Source organism: Glandiceps talaboti, chromosome 16 (assembly GCF_964340395.1).
Source record: "Glandiceps talaboti chromosome 16, keGlaTala1.1, whole genome shotgun sequence".
NCBI lineage: Eukaryota > Metazoa > Hemichordata > Enteropneusta > Spengelidae > Glandiceps > Glandiceps talaboti.
Genome location: NC_135564.1, coordinates 2,731,131 through 2,758,539, shown reverse-complemented (window position 1 = coordinate 2,758,539; position 27,409 = coordinate 2,731,131). Strand labels below are relative to the sequence as shown.

General features: G+C 34.1%; 1 protein-coding gene across 1 annotated transcript in view; it reads left to right on the top strand.

Annotated features, from left to right (window-relative positions):
- Nucleotides 1–27,409, top strand: part of LOC144447664 (uncharacterized) — a 75,877-nt gene that overhangs the window by 7,572 nt on the left and 40,896 nt on the right. Inside the window, exon 2 of the mRNA XM_078137741.1 lies at nucleotides 26,922–26,978. Coding sequence (XP_077993867.1) covers nucleotides 26,922–26,978 — 57 coding nt within the window. The remainder of the gene's footprint in view (nucleotides 1–26,921; nucleotides 26,979–27,409) is intronic.

Here is a 27,409-nt window from a genome sequence, read left to right as displayed (position 1 = left end):
GGAATTGTTCTTTGTTTGCCAAGGATTTCCACCAATATCAACATCATGATAATGAATCCAATAAACAATGAACTTGGCAATAAAATTAAATTTATTCCCCTTTTCATGGTCGTAACGTTTACAAGGAACAAAGATTTTGAATGAATTAAGTGTTACCAATTCTATAAAACTCTATGTTTTGTAGTTTAAAATTCATGAAACCTTCAAACCGGCACTGAAGTGATGAAGTAGCTTGTTTCATAGTGTACATGTATGTACAATGATTGATGTGTCCCCTTTATGATTTGCAAGTCTTGGATCATTGATAACAAAAATTAAACATCAGAAATCACTGAATAATGAACGTTTTCTGACTATAATCAGAGAACGACTCCTCATAAGATTTAGTGTGAGAACCAGAAGGTGTGTTCTTGGAAATCAGAATAATCCCCTCCATTGTGAAAACAAGAGATTAATCACATTTGTTGGATTGTTGACAGTATTAGTAGATACATGCTGGGTGGTACCTTCCCTATGATTTCTCACACAATTCATCTATAGCCCCCAGCAATGTCTATTCATTCTATAGCTCCCAGCTCGTTAACCTCTAAACTTATTTCAATTTTTTCTCCTACTACACACAATTTGATTTGTGTTGTTTTCAAGGTGCACTAATATGTCGACATACAATTCTTTGGTACATGTTTCACAACCATCTGTCACACTGGTATATGGTAGCGAGAACAACAAAGTTTGTGTTGTCTTCAACATTCTATTCTATGGTCTTTGCACAAGAAAGCTTTATTGTGGTTCCATCATACCTAATGCCTCATAATTGTAAATGCCAAAGGCTATGTCCAGCGTAATACTGTTAACCTTTTATGTATTCATACATATTAATGAGTTATTAAATCAACAAATTTGTAATTTCCTCAGTATTGACACCAGAAAGGATGACAGAATCGTGATAAAGAATCACACAAAATTCATTCAGTTTATTGTGCGTATTAATTTAACCACTATTGTTGACAAGAAATCACATGGTGTAATCAACTGTGGTAAAAGCCTTGGGAAAAATCGCGTGCCAATATAAATAGAAGTAATTAATTTGAATATACAAATCGTGTTGTTGTTCAAAATGAAAATATGGATGGAATTCATCAGTCAATTTTGAATTGTGGAATTATTCATTTATTTATGATTCCTTGTAACCAGGATACACAATTTGGATTTTGCTCTAAAATGCAATAACAATCAGGTATAACACAATAGGTATAACATTTTTCATTCTTTGTAGATGTAAGTTTAACTATATACACACTTTTTACACAGCGTGTGTAGAGAGTTATTCCATCATGCGAGTTATAATAAACATCATCTCATTAAAATAACAGAGACTAAAAATTTGTTTCTGTACATTCTACCTCTTGTGAATGTGTGACTTGAAAGAATAGTAACTAGTAGATTATTTTAACATTTCTGAATGACATAATAAATACGACAGGAAAATATTCTACCTGCATTTGTCATCTATGGATAGATTGTGCTTTGTCATAGTACATGTATACATGCTGATTCAGTTGATCAAAGTATCAGGGTATTTACTATGCCTCGTGAACTTTACTCAAACTAGAGAAAGATTTCCATCACCCAGCATCCTTTTACATCAACTTGGCATTTATTGTGCTGAGGCTATCCATACAATGTGAATTTCTTTGGATTCAAAGCTACAGATACACATGTAGCCTCTAGGGTAACTTTACAGTCGCTAAATATCGACATAAAATTTAGACACAAGTCTTCATACGTCATGCTTATTTTTCTATGCCAAACGTTTTGATCATTTTGAAAAGTATATGTGCCATTTACCTGTCACAATGAGAATTGTGCCTAGTAAAAATGATAGAGAAAATGTTTATATTTCTGATAAAATTGTGTATGCTTAACAAAGCATAATGAACAATCATAGTAGTTCTATAACACTAAATTTAATCTCACTAGATGTTTTACTGGTAGTAAGCAGGGAGAGAAAGATAGCCAGGCATCACATACAGGTATGGTTGTCCTGCAGGTCATACAGGCAGCTACTTTCCTTTGATAATTGCACTTCAAGGTGTGTAAATAACAGGCTAGAAAATGGTCCATTGATCAACCATCTAACAAGAGTTAGAGGAGAGACTCACAAGGATACCATTGTGTCTTACTTTGTTGATTTATGATGTATTACTCTTGAGTATGTCAGACTGTAGTCTCTGTTGTGGACAGTCGTGGACCTGTCTTGGTACATCTTAATGGGATATCTACTTACTGTCTGTATGGTACAGGTTGTCTTCCAACAGGGACATATAACTGTCTGTTTATACGTCCCTGCTTCCAGGTACCAAGTCAGAATTCATTGTTACCATAACCATCCTTGAGAAAATATAGTCAGAATGCAACTCATGTTTAGGTTGAGTTTGTCGTAGGTTGCAAATTTTGGTCCAAAACTGCTCAGTATTCTGCAAGAGATGTAGCATATCTGGAGTAACAAACTACTGACAATGAAACTATGAATTTTGAGTCTACCATGTTCATAGATTGAAAGATTTATTGTTGTGTACTCTCCACATTGCTCATTGTTGTGTGGCATAAGGGATAGTAGTGTGGCTTACTATACTTTGTACAGACATAATATGGGAAATCTTTTCAGTCTACCTAAGTTGATGAACTAGACATTTCCATTAGATTCACTCAACAGTGAAGATTCACAAGCAGAAGATTCACATGAAGCAACAACTGTACTGTATGCACTGGATATTTTGTACAGGAAAATGTTTGTGTCATCAAACATCAGTCTTGAGCATCAAGATTTTCTTCATTTCACACTCAACCAGTTACCTATCCCTCCATTAACCCTCACCACGTCAAGTCGGTGGCCAGTGTAAATTGGGGCAAGTTGGTGATTTTCATTTCATCAACCCTCAAATATGTGTATCAACTCTCAATTAAATATACAAGATTGGGCTAAGTTAAGCCTGTAAGGAAATAATACTGTCCTGGCATGGATTGACATGTTGACCCTTTTACTTATAATATTACTACTACAAGTATTAAGGGTCTGTGCTAAGTTTAAACCTGCCTGTGGCCAAGCTTAAATACCTAAGGCTACTGTATTGATTCATTGACAACATGAAAACCACATCAAGCGTGCTTCAGTGCCAGTGACACTATTTTAGTAACAAGTATTCCCCAAGGTTCATCCTACCTTCAACATGATCTCACCAATGATGCATGCATGATGCACATTGCATGACTGTTGAATTTGGCACTGAAGCAGTCCTAATAGCACTACACAACACAAAACTACAACCTTGCTATACCTCATTGAGCAATTAAAACCAATTATCGGCTTCCAGCCTTGCTTTACACAGGAGAATAGATTTGCCTTTATGAGTTAAAATTGTGCACAATTCTTACTCAGATAATTTTTTTTTAATCGTAACCTTGGAATGGAAAGGAGTATAACATGCTTTATCAACATTTCAATATCAAATCTTTATTGTCGTATGATATCAAAGTTGAGGACATATATGCAAATATGCATTTGATCACATTACACAACAGGGGTGAACAAATCCACTGGTCCTGGGTCCGGGACTAGTGATTTTTTTGGGCGGACCACACAAATTTTACCTTGTCTGGTCCGTCAGACCAGTACCTTACTGTTAATAACTATGTTATAAAGCCATCTGAATATACAGATTCATAGGTAAGATTTAATGTTTTATATTAGCGGGACCTGGGATCACAAATTCTTTCAGCAGGACCACTGGAATTGTTAAGGTACTGGTCCGGGGACCACCAGTGAACAAAATGATTTGTTCACCCCTGCACAACATATTTGTGCATTGAGTTTAATACAGGAAGTGTTAATGTTATATGATACTTAATTAATATATATGGGGCTCAATCCATACTATTATGACTCGTGATGGTTACTTTGTTTCATAAATACCTTCTTATTCCCACTATTACTAAGACATGTTTGCAACAATAAAATTACAATTTGAATTAAGCTTCTTGAAAAAAGTCTGCTGAGTTGCACAATAAGTTGAAGATTTGAACTGTTTTTTTGTGTTCATTTACTGCTGTAACAACAATAAAATTGGCTTTCTGATATGACTTTTTGGATATTGTGACCAAAACTTTCTGAAAACTGACAATCTTGGTTAGATTGAATTAGATTAGATTAGATTAGATTAGTTTGTGAATCAGTAAATCAACAGAATGGACAGAACTGATAAACAAGTTAATTGTTGAAATACTTGGATTAAACATGTTAAACCGTGGGTAAACTTTTTGATGGATATTCAAGCACCTCTAACTTCACACTGAGTTGCATCATCAACAAATAGACCAGAACAAGATAATGGAAGATAATGTTAAGACATCAACAGATCCAGCTTAACTAAATGCCTGCTGTCTTCGTCAATCATATACTAGTTATCTGGTCATTCAATGTATTTATAAAGATAGAGATGTGTTGAGACTGATTTTCTCGTAAATAAGTTTTGATAAGTATCATTATGTATTTTGTACAATAGCAGAAAATTCAGTGGTTGTCTAATACACTGTCCGTGTAAACTACTCTGTGTTTGTTGAGAGATGATGATGTACCACATCGTGATCAGTATGTAAGTTCTTATCCATCCTAAATTCTAACCACTACTTTGAGTTTGCCTTATTTGCATGACGCCAGGGTTCACTTTGGGGAAAACCTCTGTTCTAAATTATTTAAATTTCTGCTCAAAACAAAGATCTGTTCCCGGGGATCTGTTTGAGTGTCCCTAGCTTGCTAAATTTTAGTAGTTTCAGACTGTAACGTAAAGGTGTGCATGTGTGAATCAGACAACCGCTGTGCTGTAAGCTGAAAATGTGGCCTGGTTCATTTGCAGAGTGTACTGTTCTACTGTCAGAAATTTCCCAGAAATCATGAATATTCAAAAAGTGAAATCAATAAAGAATATTAGAGACTAACATTCTAACAGCTTATATTGGACAATTATTCATCTGAATTTGAGCCTTCATAAAAGTCAGAGCATTTTTCTCTCTTTTTTTACCATATTTTGTAATGATAATGTGACCCCAGATTGAATTGTGAGAGTCCTGATGTATTTAATTTATATGAATGCACATTCACACTAATCCCACACCTATTTGATATTCTGTCACTGTTATCTGTTGTGTTATACTTGAAAGGGGACATAATAATCACAATTATTTTGAATATTTTATTATAAATGGCAGACTGTTCTTCTGAGTTAAATATAGAGTTTGATGTGCTTCAGCCAGAAAATGTTTCAAAATGAAAATGAATAAAACTGCACAATGTATTGAACGTTTGATAATTGTAATTATTTTTCCCAGAATTCCAGTACCGCCAGTATCTGAAAAATTATTACAGGTGTAATCTCGTCATGACTACAAATCATAAACCTGTAATTGTGAGAGTATTTCGATGTTCAAACATTCTGGTCAAGAAAAGCTCTTCAACTAAATTGCATTTTTATAGCATATTTAGTTCCCATTGTGCATATGCCCTGGAGGAGACTATTAAAATTAGTTTCATGTCTGTTCTGCAACTGTTTGTCTGTTCTGTTCCGCCAGGGGCAATTTTTATCAAATTTGGCATAAAGATGTCATCTTGTCTTGGTTATAAATCATATGCATGCCCCTTTGTATTTGTAATGGCATCACTTTTGGCCACTGGAAATGATTTCCATTTTTTTGTTGCAGATATCCACTAGCTGTTTGTGCAGTATCTCAGAAACTTAATTTATATATGGAGACTTGATTTATGTGTCTACACCCGGTACCCACATTGTCTGTGCTGAACTTTCTGTTGACAATATCTCATTTGATCATGGCCTTAGCTTCAAGGTCAAATGTCAAAATCAGACTATGTTTTGCAAATGACTGTCTATATGTTCATACCTTCCTGTAGACTCAAAGGACTAGCCCTACTATGCCATTTGCTATCCCAACAGACATTTCGATTTTGAATTTCGCTGTCCTTTTATCATCTATGATCATAGCTGTGTTCCACTGGTCTAGAAGCCACACCCCATAACACTTATAACATGTGCAAAGCATTAGCATAAATTTGGGTAGAATAGGACATACGTAATGATCAGAATGAGGATGAAGAGCCACATTTCCATGACAACACCTAATTATGGATTCATCATGTGACCTGACAGCATGATTTAAATGTCTTTGTATGTATTCAACCAATCATGTTCTATACAGGAATGCCATTCGAGACCAGTTCAAAATAGGATTCAGAGTAGACGAGAGGATGAGTAAAAATTTTAAAGATTAGAATGTCAGTTAGGATAGTGGAATAGTTTAGTAGTGATAGTCCTTGAAGTCTACAGGTAGGCTATGTGTGTATGTTAGCATGTTATAAACTGATATGCAACTGTTCCAGGCTAGAAGTACTATAAACTTGTACCTTTGTTTTCATAGAACTAGTAATCACATGTTAACACCTTTTACATGTCACTGTAGTCTTGCTGCTGGACGTTCCGCGCTTTCTTTCGATACTATAAGCAAACAAAGTTCGCAGTGAGGGCTTGCCCGAGATGTTCCATCCTCGATAGCGATGTTCGGTCGTGTGTCGTATTGTATCGGAAGAACATCCGAGGTCTAGCAGCTAGACTAATGACACTGGCACAATCCACATTTCATGTACCCAGAGGTGGGGGAAGGGTCATGTGTCTTATCTCTGAAGACTGCTAGTTTTCCTTTTGACTTGTTAACTTATTTTTGTCCAACTAATTAATACTTGGTTGCAAGTCCATAAAAATTATGGAATAAAACAAGATGCATACAACACATCAAATTATATTAACCATTTTAATTCGTGGCAAAAACACTAAAATGTATGGATATATTAATTACTAATGGTTATGATATTAGCAAGCTTGTCTCACTTTATATTCAGATTTGAACCAGATGATTGATCAAAAAAATAGTCACAGATTCATAAAAATTCAAATGCTGCAGCTGGATCCCAAAGGCAATTATGACTCATTCTAGATAAAGTTATTTCTCGTGTTATAAATTCTTCTCCTATGACAAGAATGTTTTGCCAATACATACATGCTTCAAAGCTCTTGGTGGAATTCATCCTGTATGCCTTTCATGATTCCAAGTGTGAATTATTATAGTTTTAAACCATCAATTTGTATTTTTAGCCTTGGGCACTAGCCAAACTGACAGATACTTGTAACTATTTGTAGAACATGTTCCTTGATCCATAATGCATGTCATTCTTGTGTTGATATTTTAACTGGACAGGATCCAAGAGTTGTAATTTTCCTCCATAGACCCATAATTTAGGTGTATTTTTAATGTGCTGTCATCAATATCACTTACATAATTTTACTGCGACATAATTTATTGCTAAATCTGTCTGGAAATGTGGTTGTTTATGGACCAGTGTCTCATATCTTCTTCCATGTATTTACACAATGTTCATTAACGCAAGTCATTCTTGTTTAATAAAGATGTCCATGGACTAGTGTCTTGTCTGCAGAAGTTCATGAACTTATTGAAGTGTTGTACTTTACCCGTGGAAAACCTTTCCCATGTACAAAATGAAGACATACATGTATCTCTATAATGTATTTCATTATTACCTGGTTATTCTCTCTGGTAATTCAAGTTTGTCATTGTAATCAAAAAATATATTACAAAGCTGCTTTACAGAATTTTAATTTCAGAACATGTATATCAGTAATTCATAAAACTATCTAGTCACGATGTTTGAGTATCATATAGATTTGCAATAAATTGTCATTGTCATCTTTGAGATAAGATAAAGTTGGGAATCTCAGTAACAGAGGGGTAAACCTAATAAAATGTGCATACATTTACGCACCTTGAACTATAAATTTGGTGTGTTCCTGGTAAAATGACTAAATGGTAAGTTGAAAGCCAGGTGCCCAGGTATGTAAGGGTCCCAAAATTGACAAAGTGAGTGTGGAAGTGCTCACCGCTCACTTTGTCAAAAATGGCAAAGTGAGCGTTGAACTGCACATGGAAGTGTTCAATGCTCACTTTGTCAAAAATGGCAAGCACTTCCATGTGCAGTTTGACACTCACTTTGCCATTTTCGACAAAGTGAGCGTTGAGCACATTTATGTGCACTTTGTCAATTTTGAGACCTCTACATACCTCAGGTGCTCCATAGACATAGTGGTGTCTATTCAAGGCTCATTTGCAAAGAAATAAGAAAGTAAACATTTTATCAACTATGATACAACTGTTACTATGGTAACAACAACACAAGTTAAGCTCATGAGCTTATTACTACAGAAAACTGACAAGCTTTTAAAATAACCGAGGAACTTGGGAAAAATTTTCGTCATGACTGTCAATAACAGACATTGTACTTGGAAGGCATTCAAACTTCACAAAACACAAAATTAAATACAGAGACCATATTGTATGATACATATAGATTTTATATTAAATTTTGATCATCAGTATATTGTAGGAAAGCGTGATTATTCTATGCATATATTTGCTGAAAAGTGAGTGTGACATTTCATCTTTTCCGGAATATCTACAGCTGTAGTTTCAAAATGTTCTACAAAGATTTGAATCATAAACTTAGATATCTTTTGGGATTTCAAACTCCATCTAAATTACTGTTTTAATTAAATTGTAATCCCAATGACACTTTAAGAGTAGAAGACGTAATCATTTCATTTTTTGGTTCATTGGAATGGAAAGTACAAATTATTAAAGTAATTAGTATGGTTTTAATTGAAATGGAAATGTCTTATTCAAACATAGCCTGGAATCCATGCGAATGGGGGTTTTGAATTTATTTCCCATGTCAGAGATAGGGAAATCAAAATTGAAAATCCTCATTTGTTTGAATTCTAGACTAGTTCTAACATTGCAGAATGCAAGACTGTAGTTTATGTATTTATTGCATGGTTTTCTGGTACAGCTATCCTTTTTATGATTCACTGCAATCATTTTCCTGGTGCCTGGAACCTATAAAATATTGTGGACATTAAAGAATCAAAAAAGCTTTGATTGCTGCAGACATTCTCCGTAATGGACTCAATAGAATTAACTTTATCCATCAGAATTGGTAGTGTAAATACTATAGATGAAACTGAAATGAAATATTTTATGTCTGGTTAATGCCTTTTCCATCAGTAAAATTGTATATGATTGATGAGACTCTTTAGTTGTCATTGTTGCAGCAGAAATATAACCAATGATTGAAAGTAAGACCTCTGCTAAAGCTGTATAGTGAACAGTGAAAACGTCTGTGAGCGTAATCTCTAATATTGTATTTCCAACCAGAGCTGTCATTGTGCAATTGCTTTCCTGTCATGTATTCATCCAGCAATTTCTAGTGAATAAAAGAATTCTTTTGTGACAAGAGCAAATATAATAATGATGCAAATTAATCAATTAAGAATAATGAATGTAAAAACTTACTTTTGAGAATTTAGTGACTTCTAAGTTCTTATGAATGATGTACAATATACTAGTTAGTTGAACAGAAGAAAACACTTGGTGGAGAACATTGATATGCAGAGCCTGCATGTACTTTCAGTTTTCTGATCACATGCACACACATACACATGCACATACACACACACATGCACACACACACACACAGACACACACACATACATACACACACATACACACGTGCACAGACACTAAGACATACTAAAACACACTAAAACCATAGACAGTGGCGGGGAAACTGTCTATCCTAAAACTCAGCCACTCAATTATGCAAATGCATGCACACATACATGTACAGGGCATGGACGTTGTGACATACACACTCATCTACACACACATATATACATAAACACACATATACACATACACATACGAACATATGTATGTACATACATACATACATACATACATACATACATACATACATACATACATACATACATACATACATACATACATACATACATACATACATACAGACAGACAGACATACATATGTACATACATACATACATACATACATACATACATACATACATACATACACACATACACATTCATACGTACACATACACATACATGTATACAACACATACACGTACACATATACATATATACATATACATATGCATATACATATACATATACACAAACATGTACATATACATATACATATACATATACATATACATATACAGACATACAGACATGCAGAAATGAAAGGGAGAATAGAGCAATTATACTGTTTCAGATTGAAATGTAGGACCAAATTCACATGTATTCCAGCCTCCTGCAATTGCAATAAACCTGTGTTCAATAAAAGATTAATATACTGTACTCACAGACATTACTATTTGTATTAAGTTCAAAACTGTGCTAGTGAAAATTAAAATAGGATTTTAGTTACAAAGCCATTTCAATGTAAATAAAAAAAATTACCTTGAGCTTTAAAAAATTATGAGAATGAGACACAGAAAACTCGTGTTAAGTGATCATGTCTGGCATTGAAGTCATAAACAGTTACAATTTCTTCATCATAAAGAACTGAAATCTCAAGAGTCCTGTTTCTGACAGTATATTTTTTCATACACTTTATAAACAAATTTATGTAATGATTTTTTTCACAAGAACAGCAGTGATGCAAGACCACATGTTGTGGTCTTGATGAAAACTGATATCAGCTTTCAGTTTTGGTTAGTAGATAAGATTATTTATTATATTTATATAAAAAGATGACATACAATATTCTAGTCATTTAGATGTGAAGGCAAAGCTTCTAAATATGAGTTCAAGTTTCCCAGTTTGTAAATTATCTTGGAAAGACATCGGCCTGTGACATGTATAATGAAATGACATCGACAAAACATTATGTAAACTTGTGTCTGCAGGATAAGTTTGAATTTCAAAATTTATTTTATTTTGTTTATTGATTTCATGGATAACCAACTGGAATAAGCCCTTTAATATAGACTCTGTAATAAACCAGCCATTTTAGAGATAATGATGACACAGACAGACAGACAGACAGACAGATGTGTATACATACATGTACATACATACATTACATACATACATACATACATACATACATACATACATACATACATACATACATACATACATACATACATACATACATACATACACACACACACACAGACACACACATCATCATCATCATCATCATCATGTACCATTCCTTATGGAAGGTAAAAATAATCCCATACAAATGGAGGATAGAGAAGTATAAAGACAGTAACCTGTATACAAGAGAACACTTTAGAAAAACAATGTTGTAATTTAATAGGCAAGTGTGAAAATATGAAATCAAAACTTCTAGTTTAAGAAATGACTTGCATTTAGAATCTATAAATATACATGTATTTTGCAGGTTTGCAGGTATTGTGTAGTCCAACTCCAAGGAATGAATGTTGTAATTTAAGAACTTCATTGGAAAGTCATGTTAAGATAACATAACAGTATCGTCGCAAGAAAATATGATATAGAGATAATTCAAGCTGTCGGTAATCACGATTCTGATAGTTTGCATTGATATACATTACAATGTAAGCTGAGATATTTGATATTTTCGGTGATACTTGTGAAGTTGTCACTTCTAATATTCAGCTGCCGCCAAACATTCTGAATCATATTTCATTTCAGGTAATATTCAGATAGTAGTTAAAAATGCAACCATTATTTTCACAAAATTGGAACGGCCACTTTGCTGTCGACTGAAATGTTCACTTATTTGTAAAAATACCTGATGGTGAAATGTATGATTTACAGTCTCTTTTATAAAATTCTGTTTTTCTATTGAATCATTTGGAGCCACAAAGACCGATATAAATCAGTGAGTACGGTGAATAGAGCTGAAAAGCACTATGAATATTTATTGAATTCCATTACTTTAGCAATTTGTAGTTTATACAAATATTTCTACATTAGAACAGACTTGAAAAGTACTACAGCATTCGGTGAGTTCCATTACTGTCACAATTTGGGATTTACATCAACATTTTTATATTAACTGAAAAGTGCCGACAAATACCATTCCATTACTGTGGCAATTTAAGTTTATACATACAAACAATTCTGTATTACTGGCCATGTTTTGACATGGCTATTTGCACACTATAGTATCAAGGTATATAATTATTTCCCCATTAATACATATAGCCAAACTGTACAGTGTGTATATCACATTGCCAAATGTAGCACAGATCACCAGAGACAAGTGACCTGGAAAGATCACACACAACACATCGTAAATGAAGGTTTCACTATGACCAGAACAGCCTCAGAATTTTCAGTACCTCAAGTGGTTAGCTTCTGATATGTAGTTAAAATGCCTCATACAGTATACATTTATATGCTTGGTTTACTTAACTCTATTGGCATATCCTGCCTCATTCATACTATCATAGCCCACAGACTTCACTATCTGACATGATATACTGGCTAACAGTGTAGGTAAGTTAAATTGTCAAGCCAGCCAAGTCTCCGGGCTACCCATTTTACTCCTCAAATATTACTATTACAGTATTTATTTCCTGAGACTAGTATTTGTAATTTGTGAAATAGAATAATTATACGTAATGTAACATATGAAGGAATACATGTAAGGTATCATTGCTGATAAGAAATTATTTTGCATACTATATGTGTAGTTCTATCTATTCAATATATTAATACATTTTTCACCACCCTTAAGACAAACACTTAATTATTTTGAATTTTAGATGAAAAATTAGTAGTTCTTAAAATAAAAGGTCACCAGTCTTATCATTAAATTTTGATATTGAACGACTTTTCAGCCGTGTAATCTGAATATTTCATAGTAACTCCCACTGCACAATCATAATGGCAAGGAAAGTCAGGAACGGAAGAAAATTCTAATGAAGCGTTAACATATTGTTCAAAGTCCACAGTGCCTGTATTGACATACTACGGTAATTGAATTTCTAAAATCCTGCAGGCTTTCCTTTCTTCTAAACAATTTCCTCTACTCTTTTGCTGCATGACTTTTACCCTTTGTGGAATAACAGAAAAGCCGGACTATTTATCATAGAATTCACTCTGTATCCAACAATTCATACTATGTCTTGTAGGCATAAAATAAATAAACTACTGAAAGAATTACGCTCAACTTTTGGAATGCAAAAGACTGAGTTGAAAAGAATGAAATGTTAACAGTAGACTAGAAACAAGAAAGTGAGTTATTGAAAGCGAAATAAGTATAACCATGGTCAGGTTTGAATATTGATAACCAAGAATGTGAGTTATCGAAAGGAAACACTGTAAGTTTTTAACCATGTTCAAGTTTGAATATGGATAATCAAGAATGTGAGTTATCAAAAGCAAATACTATAACCATAGTCAGGTTTGAAATATAATGATTAACACACCAAATACTAATGATAATATTCATTAATTGATTCATTACACAAAAAACATATTACACTCAGGATAATCAAACCAAAAGATGTCTGTTGCCAAGGGGTTAGTTACACAGAAAATAATCAGGGACATATATATGTCCAGCATTGGCTTCACATTCATCTTGACTATAAAATTATACTTTAGATGTGTATTTGACATGCATATCTTGTAATTTGTCTTGACAGAACCTCCCTGTACCTATATTAATGAATGAAGTTGTCATCTAACAACACTTGATCTCCGTAGTACTTTGACATTATCTAATTATTTTTATAAGATATGCAATTTGAGTCATCACTCATAATATACATAAATTTTCTTGTCTACCAAGTCACGCAATATTCATTTTGACAGGTTTTTTTATGTAATACTCCTGCAAGGCTTACACTTTGAGGTGTACATGTTATGTCACTTGTATTTATGTATCAGTGATTACTTGTACCAGTGCATGGTGCATGTGCATACAAGTGGTATTTTATTACACACTACTATGCAAATGATATGCAAATAATGGCATAGTCGTTCCTTGTACATGGAATTGCATGACAACACACTATGATTTATATAGAAATTTGCTAATTTGGATAAACATAATGTAATAATAACAGAACCCCATGTCACTTGAGTGCCAGTGTGTGTATTCAGGGGTATTTGTACTCAGACATGTGGTGTTTTCTGCTACACTTTCAATCGCTGCACTTGTGAAGTATGGCTGCAGGTAACAGTGCAAGCTACCACTAGTGCAACTACCCTATCTTGCACTCACACATCATGGAATTCTGGCATATGTATAATTACTATACCTTGCTCATGACTATACATATATATCTAAGTCACTGTGACTTCACTCGTTTCACCTTTGATAAATAGTTTGAGTCTACGAACTAGCTATTCCTGTTTTTTGGACACTTTCCGAAAGCACGATATGTATGATTGTAAATTGTATACGGGTTGGATGGGAAAATGTAGAATGTGGAAATCATAATTTATAGCAGAATCATATGCCATTGAAGTGCATTTTATGTGTTTGTTTAAAATAACTTGAAAGAAGTTTTATTCTGTGGTCTCGTCGTCATGTGAAAAGACAGATGTGGAATATTTTGAAAACTCACAAAAGTAGAAATCATGAAACCATTGAAGTGACATTTTGGGTATGACAGTAGACAGTCAAATGTACTTGCTTGCAGAACTGTCGGGATATTCCTGTTATCTCTCCTTTGACTAAGTTGAACAAAAAAATGAAGCCCTATGACAGTGATGTGACAGTTTTGATGAGGGAGAAATTATATAACCATTGAAGTCATTTTATACAAGAGAACAAGAGATTTATAATGTACATGTCATAAAAATAATATGACAATTTGGAAAGGTTGAAGTTTATGTAGTCATTACATGTATACATACTTGTGTGACTCAAATGAAAGAGAATAAAAAATAATTGGGTTATTAAATGCATGAGAACCAAAAATGACTGTTAATAATAGGTGAAGGAGAACAGAAACATGAAGACATGAAGAGAAGTGACAATTTGACAAGGCTGTAATCATAAAGTCATTGTAGTTCATATACATACATGTACACGTACATACTCATAATACTCATAATAAACTTGTCAGAATGTCAGCACACTCATCCGTTGATCTCTACTTGACTTGGGTATTAAGTAAGAAGAAAACCAAAAAAATTAAGATGTAGAAGGATAAAATCACAATTTGACAAGGCTGTAATCATAAAGTCATTGTAGATCATATACATACATGTACACGTACATACTCATAATAAACTTGTCAGAATGTCAGCACACTCATCCCTTGATCTCTACTTGACTTGGGTATTAAGTGAGAAGAAAACCAAAAAAATGAAGATGTACTGTAGCAGGATAAAATCACAATTTGACAAGGCTGTAATCATAAAGTCATTGTAGTTCATTGTACATGTACATACTCATAATAAACTTGTTAGAATATCAGCACACTCATCCGTTGATCTCTACTTGACTTGGGTATTAAGTAAGAAGAAAACCAAAAAAAATGAAGATGTAGAAGGATGAAGTGACAATTTGACAAGGCTGATATCAGATAATGAAATGACAGTGTTGAAATCAGACATTTGATGACCTTCTAATAACCAGACCTCAGCTGTCATCACGTTTACCATTCTTACTAGCAACATCTGTTCACTCAATTCTACACTCCATTTCTATATACAGTATAATCAAAACAACAAAACAAGTCCCTAGACTAGAATCGTGATGCCAATAATGAAATATATAGATCCGTAGTAGTTGACACATATCGGTTCTGAGCTTCAAAAATAAAATCAGACATTGATTTTAAGTAGCATACAGGTTTAAATTATAGTGCACCAGAATTAATTTTTTAAGACAATGGACCTGAGAAAGTTAATGGGAATAGCCAGTGGCATTGTCATTTTTGATTACCGTATATCAGTGCAGAAAATTTAAGGAAAAAGATGAAAAACCCAACATTGAAAAGAATTAATGAGAATCCAGACAGACTTTGTATGACCCATGAGTCATTCAGTTCTGCTCAATTAAACAGTACCTCCAGGTGCAGATTTCAATGCCTCCTTGAGGCATCTTGTATCGTAATACCTTCAAGGAACATATATATTTAATACCACACACTCAGATTTCTTTTGTGACATCCTTGAAACGCAAAGATTAACTTCTTGTGACATGTATGAGTCATGTATGGTGGAGAAATCCTGACTTATGTCAAATGTATGTCTAAGTATATTCATAGATGATGGGAGGGGGAGGGGAGAGAGAGAGAGGGGGAGAGAGAGAGAGAGAGAGAGAGAGAGAGAGAGAGAGAGAGAGAGAGAGAGAGAGGTCTTGGAGAGAGACAACGTTTAAATATATTTCAGTAGTTTATAGTGATGACAGTCGTCATGTTTGTCTGCTACATTTGTGAAAGAAGTGTTTAGATTTTAGTAAAATTCAAAGGTTGTAAAATGTACCTGTATGATTTGCAAAGAAGTAAGAAAATGCTTGAATTTTTTATAGGTTATGTACGGTACAGGTTAATCTTTTTCTAAACAGGTTGGTATATTTACTGAATTTGTGAATCCATATAAACAGTCTTTCTTAGTTTTAAAAAACAGGAAAGAAAATTATGAATCACTACATCTTTTCAAAATAGATGGTCAAATAACAGGAAGGTGGGGCTTCGAAGAAGTGACCCTGTTTTTAATAAGGCGATGTTTTTATAATTATGTCGATTTAAATCAATGTTCAGTAAAGACATGCTGTTCATGGTGTCAAATGTTACATTACATGTGATGTACTGCTTGTGATGTTTTCATTGTCTCACATTTCATTGTGTGCCATATTAAAACACCCAGACCATTGAAATAAAATATGTCTGACGTACTTCATGAATTCTCCATTGGAAGTTATTCCCATGTGTTCTTGATAAAATTACTAAATAAATGGAATTCTTGCAATTTAAACACACAAAAAAATGTACTGTGTAAATACAGATCTGCAAATTCAACCGTACAAAATGATTCATTATTAAAAATATGAATGAAAAGAACATTTTGTGAAATCATCTGTAGATATGATTGAAATCGACATCTCTAAGGAAACACAATCTTTTGAGTTAAATTTTTGATCAGCTTCTTCAAATTTCACATGGATAGTCAATCATATTATCAGACGATAAGTACAAATGAGATATTGTCAATATTGGAGACCTTTTCATTTCAGTTTCATTGAATATGAAGTTTAATTCTGTTTCTGTATGAGATTCCAATTTGTTTACATGTAGGTAAGATAAAAGACAGACTTGCTTGTATGCTTATGCATTCAGTATTGAAACCTTTGATTGTAGTTTGCAAGGATGAGTACATCATACAATTTGCCTGTCTCTGTCATCACGTCACAAACTCTGAACTCTTTCAGGAACAGCTTAGACATTCTTGGAAAATTGGAAATTATTCCGCAAACATTGACTTCTCACTCTATTCACCAGTGTGTCCTCTAAGCTAATTTGACGCGTCACTGACGCAATCATTTCTAGTGAGGCACCAAAATTTTGACTCACAACAACAAAGTTTGGCTATCATTAGAGGACACACGTGACACTGCTACTCATCATAAGTTACCTGGGGTGAACTGAGATGAACTTTGTTGACCTTTGAACAGCTTATAGGCTTTTAAGCTTACCTAGATGATATGATATTATGATGTATGTACCAGTTTGTGTTCTGTATAGCCTTTTCATATAGAAGGAAAAATGGATCATACAAAAAAACTGACACAGGAAGGCAAAACAAAGAAACGTAATAACAAGCTTTGTGGCAGTATCATATCAGATGTGTCTGTCTAACCCTATCAGTCTATACAGTAAGAGAAACTGTTGAGTCTAAACAGATGAAACATTATGCGACACAACACAGTAGCATTTTTTCAAACTGAGGTCAGATAAGGTCAACTGAGGTCAGATAAGGTCAACTACTACTGCTTCTAGTCTTACGACCTAACAAACCCAAACCTTCCTTCAGTAGACTCAAAGAAACTTTATATATCATTCTACCTACTCAATTTGTCAAAGAAGTAATTACAATAGTGGTGTAGTAATTTCAGTGTTGGAAATTCAGTCCGAGATCAATCAGCACGTGTGCTTTCAGTTTTGGCATGTACCAAAGCCTTGTGAAATTGATAATTGCTGTAGAGGTGGAATTCTAGTATGCTTGTAAGGAAATAGAGGGAGAGAAACTTGAGTTTGTTTTCAAGTGTACATGGTTACTCAAGTAACATGTATTGAACTAATGAGGCGAAGTTCTGTGATATTGTGTATGCCATACCAATCAGACTTGGATATATTACAATTGTACTATAGAATGAATGAGAAACTTTAGTGTTCTTTCATACATGTGAAACTTGCAATTTCAGAGTTGAAGTACCCAAGTTTTTAAGCTGCACTAGCTGTAACTGAGTATTATTTTTCCAGTCGGACAACCAACAATATATTCAGTGAAAATTATTAAAATAAAAACCAATAATTAAACATTGTACATGTAAATTCGGGCATCGATTATATCCATGAGTGGTACAGTAACAGATTGATATCATGATTGCATTGGGTTGCAATGCCCATTTTTGAGTGTGGACCCAAAATTCAATTTGATTGGATTTATTATACCATTTTCATCATCGCAAACCACAGCCTGTTTTACGACAACGTTCTTAACGAGCCTCCCATTACATTCGAAATGTAGTGGTAGAAATGTTAACTCTGGTTTGCGAGAATGACTATTTTATGTGTATTGCTACACAAATATGTTTATCCATTGGTAATTCAATACTGTTCAGTGTCTACAATATTACAAGTAAGTCATTATAGCTAACAAAACAGTTACAAAAGACATTCCAGTTGCAGCTTTAACAAAACGGATGAATTTTAAAAATCGCAGTGTTTGTAGCGTATGTATAGACGTCTACATTACCAAGTTAGGTAAAAAAAGATTCTTGAGTTCTTATAAATTTATTATATGTTTTTTACAACAACCATATTGGCTGTATTACCTTGGAACATACATTGTACATGATATCTTGTGTATTAGCCACAGGTGTGTAGGACTTTTGACATTTCACGAGGTTTTTGTTCCTTTTGATTTTAACACCATGGTAGCCATAGGCAAGAATAGTGGTATTTCAAAGTATTAACTTGTTGTCTGTCAGAGAATGTATCACAGGGCTTAATGTAAGCCCTCTGTGCTATGTAGAATATTGTCTCTTAGAAAACATGTTTCTCAGACATTCTCAAGATTCTTGATAGGGAAAACTACACTATACTGTGTTACTATAGTTATCAGCAACATACATGTGTTGTCTTTCACTCATGAACAAAGAAAAGACAGCACATTATAATTCTACATTAAGCCATACAGTCTAGTCCCTTTTAGTCAGTCCTTATTTGAAAGTGGCACACACGGTCTGTAACTTCATGGCGCTTGGTGGTTTCTTTGTTTCATATTATATCCCCCATGATATTCCAGGTAACATTTTCCCTTGATATTTCAGCTAATAGTTCCCTTTGGTATTCCAGCTACTCACACATGTTGTATTGTGTCTAAGCAACTTGTAGCATTTTCACCAGGTATTCAGATATGATATATAAAACATAACATAACATGAAGACTTCATTCTGCAGGTACAAAAACTTTGAGAATAAAACATGATGGCCTTGGTGTAATACCATGCCTCTTTATATACATTTGTATACACAACCATGTCTATTATGCTGTGTTTAGGTCGATCTGATCCGATGTAGAGTACACATGCAATTTCTTTTTGGCTGTTACGTTTACTGTTGTTCTTTGTGAGCGTTTGTTCTTTGTGAGTGCTTGTTACATACATCTGATACAAATACCATAGGCTTTCTTGAACCTAATCTCGTACTTACGAATAGCTAATCAGAATCCGTCGCACAATATAACACTCAAAGATAGAGAATGACCAAACAATAATGATAATGATAACATCATTGTCTGTACTCTGTGCACTAGCTCTTTTCAAACAGAGCACTCGGAAGTACTGTACCTGTATGTTTTGGCATATTATGCGCTCTCATTCGTTAAGTGAATTCACTCGGCACTTAGATTTTGGATGGGAACACCTATGGTGTTGTGTCAGATTATCAGATGTATGTAACGAGTGCTTACACAAGGACAAACAACAATAAACATAAACAGCCAAAAAGAAATTGCGCCGTGTACAGATTTTAATAATTTTATGGTTGGCAGTGGCCGATCGGTTAGCTCGTATGCCTCTTACCTCTGCAGCCTGGGTTTGAACCCGCCAGGTGTCAGTTGGGTTTAATTAAATTTACCACGCTGTGAGTAAGAAAAGTGTCATTCAGTTAGGCTCTACTGTACAACGCATGTCTTCCCCGGGTATTCCGGTTTCTTCCTTCACTAACACTGAACCAAAGGAGCCTATAAATGGGACTAGGTCCCACTGGTTATCCGTTAAATAAATAAATAAATAAATAAATAGATGAATAATCAGATTGTGTATAGGTAGAATGTACTGGGGTATCAAACACCATGAAAACTGTAACGTGCAAGATAACTAAATCAGTATTATACATGAAGCTATCCTTCAGATATTTATACTAAATATAGATATTCAATGAGTTGTATCATCAGCATCCAAGATTTATTGTCACATAAATATCTCTTTATAAAAACAAAATGTAAATATGTTCAATTTGATGTTAAAAGTCAGAAGCCAAGGACTTTTAAAATGTACCTGTATTCATGTACAGCTACAAAGTACCTGAAATTATTTATTCAGACACAAGGGATATAAAATATCCTAAATGCTGTTGTATGTTTACAAAGTCATGTTAGTGTATAATTATATTACCAATGTGTTGAACCAAAGATTTTAGTCTTAAAACTAAATATTTTCACATACATACAAACATTATTTTATATGTATGTACATGTTTGAATACCGACCTTCATCCTTAGATATTTAGAAATTTTAAACAAAAGAGACAAAAAAGAGCAATTGTTGAAATTATCTTACTGAAAGTGAAAACAAATTATTTACATGTTCTTTCACTGTTTCAGTTCAGAACTCTTGGTTCACATGTAATTATGGTATTCTGAACTCTTTCACTTATTGTAAATGACTGTTTAGTTGAAAGGAGTAAAGTTACATGGCCACCCAATTAGTTGTACAGGGGCCCTGAATTCTAATAAAGATTGGTGTAGCAGGGTGCCATGGGAGGGTTGTAATAAAGGAAAGCTTGTACAAGGTAATTGATCTGTCTGGCAGTGTATTTGTCAACTATGTTTGGGTTCATTACCCATTACCATGTCTGTTTTCCATATACTTCCCAGACATAATTTGACCTTAAATCAACACTGCTGTAGGTGATGATAGCTGTGTGTGTGACAACACTACAAAGCAGCTACAACTCACTATGTACTATTATTAGTAGGCTTCCTGCACACAATGTTTTCATACTTAACTTCCTCAGGCTAAAAACTTTCGCTCCCCACCAAATTCAGGTTAGAGTAACTTTAACATGTCATAGAAACTTTGACAACTTTGTGAAACAATGTCAAACTTTTGCGTCACTTTATACCAAATATATGTAATATTTTGAAAATAAAAATCCTTGAAAAATGTGAAACATAATCATGATAATGATGTTTATTCAAAACAACCAATAAAAGAAATCCAAGGTACACATCGTGAATCAAAACCTGATTTCTTTGTAAATAGGTAGGTTCGGAAAACATCTGACCAATACTTTCTGAACAATATCCTATACTAAGTTATAAACAACGGGATTCAGTTCCCGGTTTTGCCAGTATCATATCAGTGGAGCCATGAGGATTACATAGGATTATTCTTTTGTTCTGGATTAACTAGTTGTTCTATATAGCTGTAATTTTCACTCACTTTTCAAATGTCAATCCTAATTGGAACGGGAGCCAAGACTATGTATGGCAAGCTGTATACATACAGATGTGTCAGTGACCTTACTATTAATACACTGTTAGTTAACACATGTACATGCACATGAAGAGAGGTAGTTGATCCCTAATGTCAAATTAATGAGTATGAGACCTTGGATATAAGCTGGTGTCTGCTGTCTGGATGCCATTGTAGTTGCTATTTTCAGTATTGTGCAAGTTCACTTTAATACACTGAAAGAAAGATGCATACATACCTGCAGTTTTGTCATTGAAGAGAAAACGCTAAACTTTATCCAAGCTATCTTTGGTTAAATATTGACCAATTTCATGATATTTGCAGTCTGCTGGCTTTTCTCCTAGCTTTCTCTATTTCCTATATTAGTATCCCATATAAATTCCTCTTGAAGGCCACTTCTCTGTCACTTTTTTTGCAAGTCTCTGTATTGCAAGATATTTGAAATGCATCGAATGACTTACCAAGTTGTTGCCCTCCCTAGTGAAAATATTAGATTAGTAAAGCTTCTCACTGTACTCAACAATATTAGTGTTTAAAATGCCAGAAGTGTGATTGTATACATGTATGTAATTTGTAAACTGTCATTGTAGCAAAACTTACATGTATCAATTCCCAGTATTAGATAGTTCCCAGTCAGTGCCACTATTTGTCATTACCTACCAGTATGCAATCTCTATAATCAGTATGCTATGCAGCAAATCTAACACCTATTTAGTATCACTGCAAATTTGAATTTAATCATTTGAGGTAATGACATCCAGGATATTAACAATTTGATAAATGTCATGATGAATAACAACCATATCAAAACCTTGTCTCACAACTAGGAGAAAGGCTTCATTCTTTATACTACCTAAAACCTAGTCTAGTTCCTATACAATTGCATTACGATTACTACCATCATCTCCACTCGTGTATAGGGAAAGTCATTCTAGCACAGAAATCTGTGCTACCCCAAACTGCATTTATATAAAAGTGGTGATGTTATCGCATCCCCACATGATTTTACTTTCAGATTGGAGAGGTGGAGTTCAGTTAATGAGCAATTGTCTAAAGAAATAAATTGCAACTGTCTGTCAATTTGTGGTGGATTACTACTGACATGTGTCGTTTACCCTTCGCCCAGCTGGGGTAGCACAGATTTCTGTGTTAGAATAAGGACTATATTTGAGTGGAGATGATGGTAGTAATCATAACGTGTTGTATAGGAACTATAGACTACCTAGAACCCTGAGATTGGGAATAGTCCTTCATCTGTCTTGTCATTCTGGAGGTTGCATTCTGACCGTACTTATCACTTTAAAGACCAAATAACTAAAACTATAGAGCAACTGGAATTCAGAATATTGACATTATCTTAGGATTGTTGAGTGTCTAGGTATAAACTTAGTGATAAAGTACTCAGCTGGTTTCTCAGATAGTCTGTTGCACAATAGACTGTTGTTCTATGCTATAAATCTGTCATATCACCATGTCAAAGTCAGAATTTGAAGTAGGGATTAAAAATATTAGTAGGCTCTTCAAGTCCTTGTCATACATGTGTAAATGAGAAATAAATCAATAGATTGTTATTTTGCACACAAGCCAACCTGTTCACATGTGTCGGAGCAAGTACGCCGACTTGGTAGAATTAAAATTTGGTACTTTAAGTGGCCATATGGATGAGAATTTGGTATTTATTTTGAATTTTTATTTGAAAAAACAGCTTCACTATGTTTTTCTACTTGAAAAAATAATGTGAAATAACATATACCAAGTCCATGTTCACATCTCAATAAACGGCAAAACATTAAACAATGTGTAAAATGTTTGTTATTGTACGTACAATAACAAACTTTTTACACTTTTTGCATCTTTTTACAATGTATTGAGTTATGAACATGGACTTGGTATTATGTTCTTTCGCATTATTTTTCAAGTAGAAAAACATAGTGAAGCTGTTTTATCAAATAAAAATCCAAAATAAATACCAAATTCTCATCCATATGGCCACTTTAAAAGTGAACTGTTCATTCCCAAGTATGAACTCTGAACTTTTGCTGTCAATGTATTGGTAAAAGCAGAAGCAACTGTACAAAATGCTGGCACGTACAGCTTTTCATTCTGTACAGGGCAGCTTCAGTACATGTAGGTAAAATGTACTGGAGTTTGCCAGTCAATTTGTAGTCTGGATGCCAACATGGTGTAAATCGCAACGATTCTGTATAGGGACTAGACTAGTCATTTACATGCCAAGTTGTCAAACAAAATGTCTAGTACATGTAGTAGATTATATGGAAAACGATTCCAATAACAGGTTAGTCTAGTCCCAATACGGTATCGTTACGACCATGTTGGCATCCAGACTATAAATAACAGTTTAACTTTGTATGATCCTGTTTAACCCCTTTCTGTTAGGCATTCCTCAGTCTTAATAAAAACACTGAAATTAAAACCACAGTGAGTGATATGAATTTGTAATAATTACAGTTATAATGCATGTACATGTACCTAGTCTAGAATACATGCTGTTCTACACCCACAGAAGGACAAAGTATCCTTTGAATTGATGTATGGGTTCAAGCCATGTAGTATTACTCCATGTTTAAATCTCAAAAGGGTGAATATCAAAGGTGACTTTATCAATAACACTGCTGTCTCCTTATCCAAATAAATCATACAGTTCAACTGAAGAAAAATAAATAACGCCAGTCTGTATCATAGATATGTACAATAAATAAGACATCGTTGTAGAATGAATAGTTTGCAAGTTGATGCTTTGCCTTTAGTAAAAGACAAATTGATGATATTTATCAAGGTACAGTTTATTTTGTTATGAAGACTCATCTGTGCTGAATAGTTACAAATAAATTTAAAACTTAGACACAATAAATTTAAACACCACAATACTTGGATAATTCCAACTAGCTTTCAACTGAGTCCTAAGGTGTTCTTCAGGGATGTGAAGTAGGTCACACATTTGCTTGTGTAACCTCAAAATATTGTCCCAGGCATAGTAAAGTGTACCAAATCCCATCTGTCCCAGGCCTGGTAAAATGTCCCAAATCCCATCTTTGTTTTAGTGGTGGTTGTAATCTTTAACTTTCTTTACTGTTTAGCCCTGGCATAATACAGTGATATTGTCCTTATCCAAGAAAATATCAATTTTCAACCCTCCAATTGACAGTATTTTGCCAGCTGATCAAGATTACTTGCTTTCAACCTGCTTACTTTCAGTCAACATGTCATTTTCAAACACTCCTCTATATTATCATAGCCAGGTTTTAAAGCACCACTCTATATTATTCTAGCCAGATGCTATGGGAAAAGACAAAATGTAATGTTGGTAGGATAGATATGGTCTTGGCTATACAGCTCATTAAACATCTCTACCAGGCATGACAAAACTCGTTGACAGCCATTCTAATAATCCACAAAGACCTTTCATAGTGCATTAGTGGCATACTTCACAGTAGCACGAGGGAAAAATTCCATAAGTCTATGTCTCTGTCTGTTTAATGCCACCAAATGAGTCATAATTGCTCCTATCCTCAGTGCATTTATGTCTGAACTTAGAAGGCACCTTAGAACTAAAAACAGTAGAATGAATCTAGGGAGAATCTTTAAACTAACATTTACTGGAAATTGCAGTCACCCTGGAAATTGCTAAATTAGAGGAAGAATGCCTGCTGCATTTAGAGTTGGGAGAAGCCTGTACATTGTATGCTATATGACTATACTGTATACACTAGTTAGCTCCTCTGTCAGCGAAAGCTGAAAGCGTAGCTTTAGGTATAGGTTGGTAGAGTATAGAGAGTATAGGTGAATCATAGGTGTCCGTCAAACTTTTATATTTCCATCATCTTCTCCGAAAGTAACAGCCAGAATACTTCGATATTTGGTGTGCATGTTCCCTGGGGGGAGGCTATTCAGATTTGTTCATGCCAATGCTATATGACTATGCACTAGTTTATATAGGGATGAGATATATGTATGTCCCATTTTCTTAGAAATAAAGATGGTGACAGCATATTATATGTATTCAAAACTAAGTACCTGAAACAAAATATAATTTTGTATGAAAAACATTAGTCTAAGAATATTTAATTCTTATGTCTGTTAAAGTCTGATTTTCATGACCTTGTAAAGTTGTGATACCTTCTTTTACGTTTCGAACAAATGTGTTTAGAATTATACTAATATTCATTTTCCATATTTTCTTTCAGATATATATTATGTGTAGTATGTTATGATTAAAAATAGATACTGTCTTTACTCACTATGAAGTATAGTCGTGTATGATTGATACATGTATAGTAAACAAACTACTTTCCAAATGACATCATAAGGATTTCTAGAAATTCTCTTCATGATTATGGATGTATCTTGATCAGTTTGTCAAGAAAACTTAGGGCACATTGTATCACAAGTTAATGATGTTTTATGTCAGGGCAATACTAATCACTTGTGTTAGACTTACATTGTATGTATGTATCAAAGGGCAATACTGCTTGTTGAAATTGTAAACTAATGTACAAGGGTATAGGGCAATACTACATGTCTTAGCTCAGTGTAGTACTATAGGGCTTTTCATACACAGAAAAAAACCCAGATCTTTTGTACAATATAGAGAATTTTACACAAACAAGGCACAGTCAATGTTCTCAGTGATTTTTGTATTGACATATAATAGTCCCAAATGCAAAATTATAACCCAACAACGACTGGATCCAATGACATGTAAAAATTATCACTGCTGTCAATCATCGCATCAGATACAACCTTACTGCACTGACACGATAAAATTGTTCCTGTGACTTGATCTGTTAGATGAATATTGTTTTGTAAATGTATATTATGTATGTATAACTTACACTAAAACAACATACAAACTATCTGTTTTGATATAAACTATTTCAAGACAAAGAATTTCATTAAATAATGTGAGTGATGCATGATATTCTCATCTAACTCCAGATATTTTTCTCTTCAACAGGTGCTCCTAACAGGTGGTGTTGGTGTTATAGCATGGAAACAGCCTTCTGTCTTAGCAGTAAGTAGATCTTTGCGTTCTTAACCTCAATAAATTTTTGTTAGTCACTATTTTGCCTGTACATTCTGTTCACTTTAGTGAAATATACTTGAACTGATGAAGAAATTGACAAGTGAATCTACCAAGGGTATCATTTATGAGTTGTAGATACTATCGTGTTTCCAAAAACCTTGCATTGCATTATGGGATTATTGTTAATACAGATGTAATAGGAAAAGAATGTAAACCACCCTGACCACCACTAACCCCACCCCCACCCCCACCCCCACGGCACCACTATACTTATTGAATGTGAATGCAAGAAAACAGAGAACACTACAAATAGACCCTTCTACATGTATGTGATTCCACTATATCATAGATGTATAAGCTGTGCCTATATATTACCACTAGTAACTACTACCAGCTCTACTTCTAGCAAGAGTTATAAA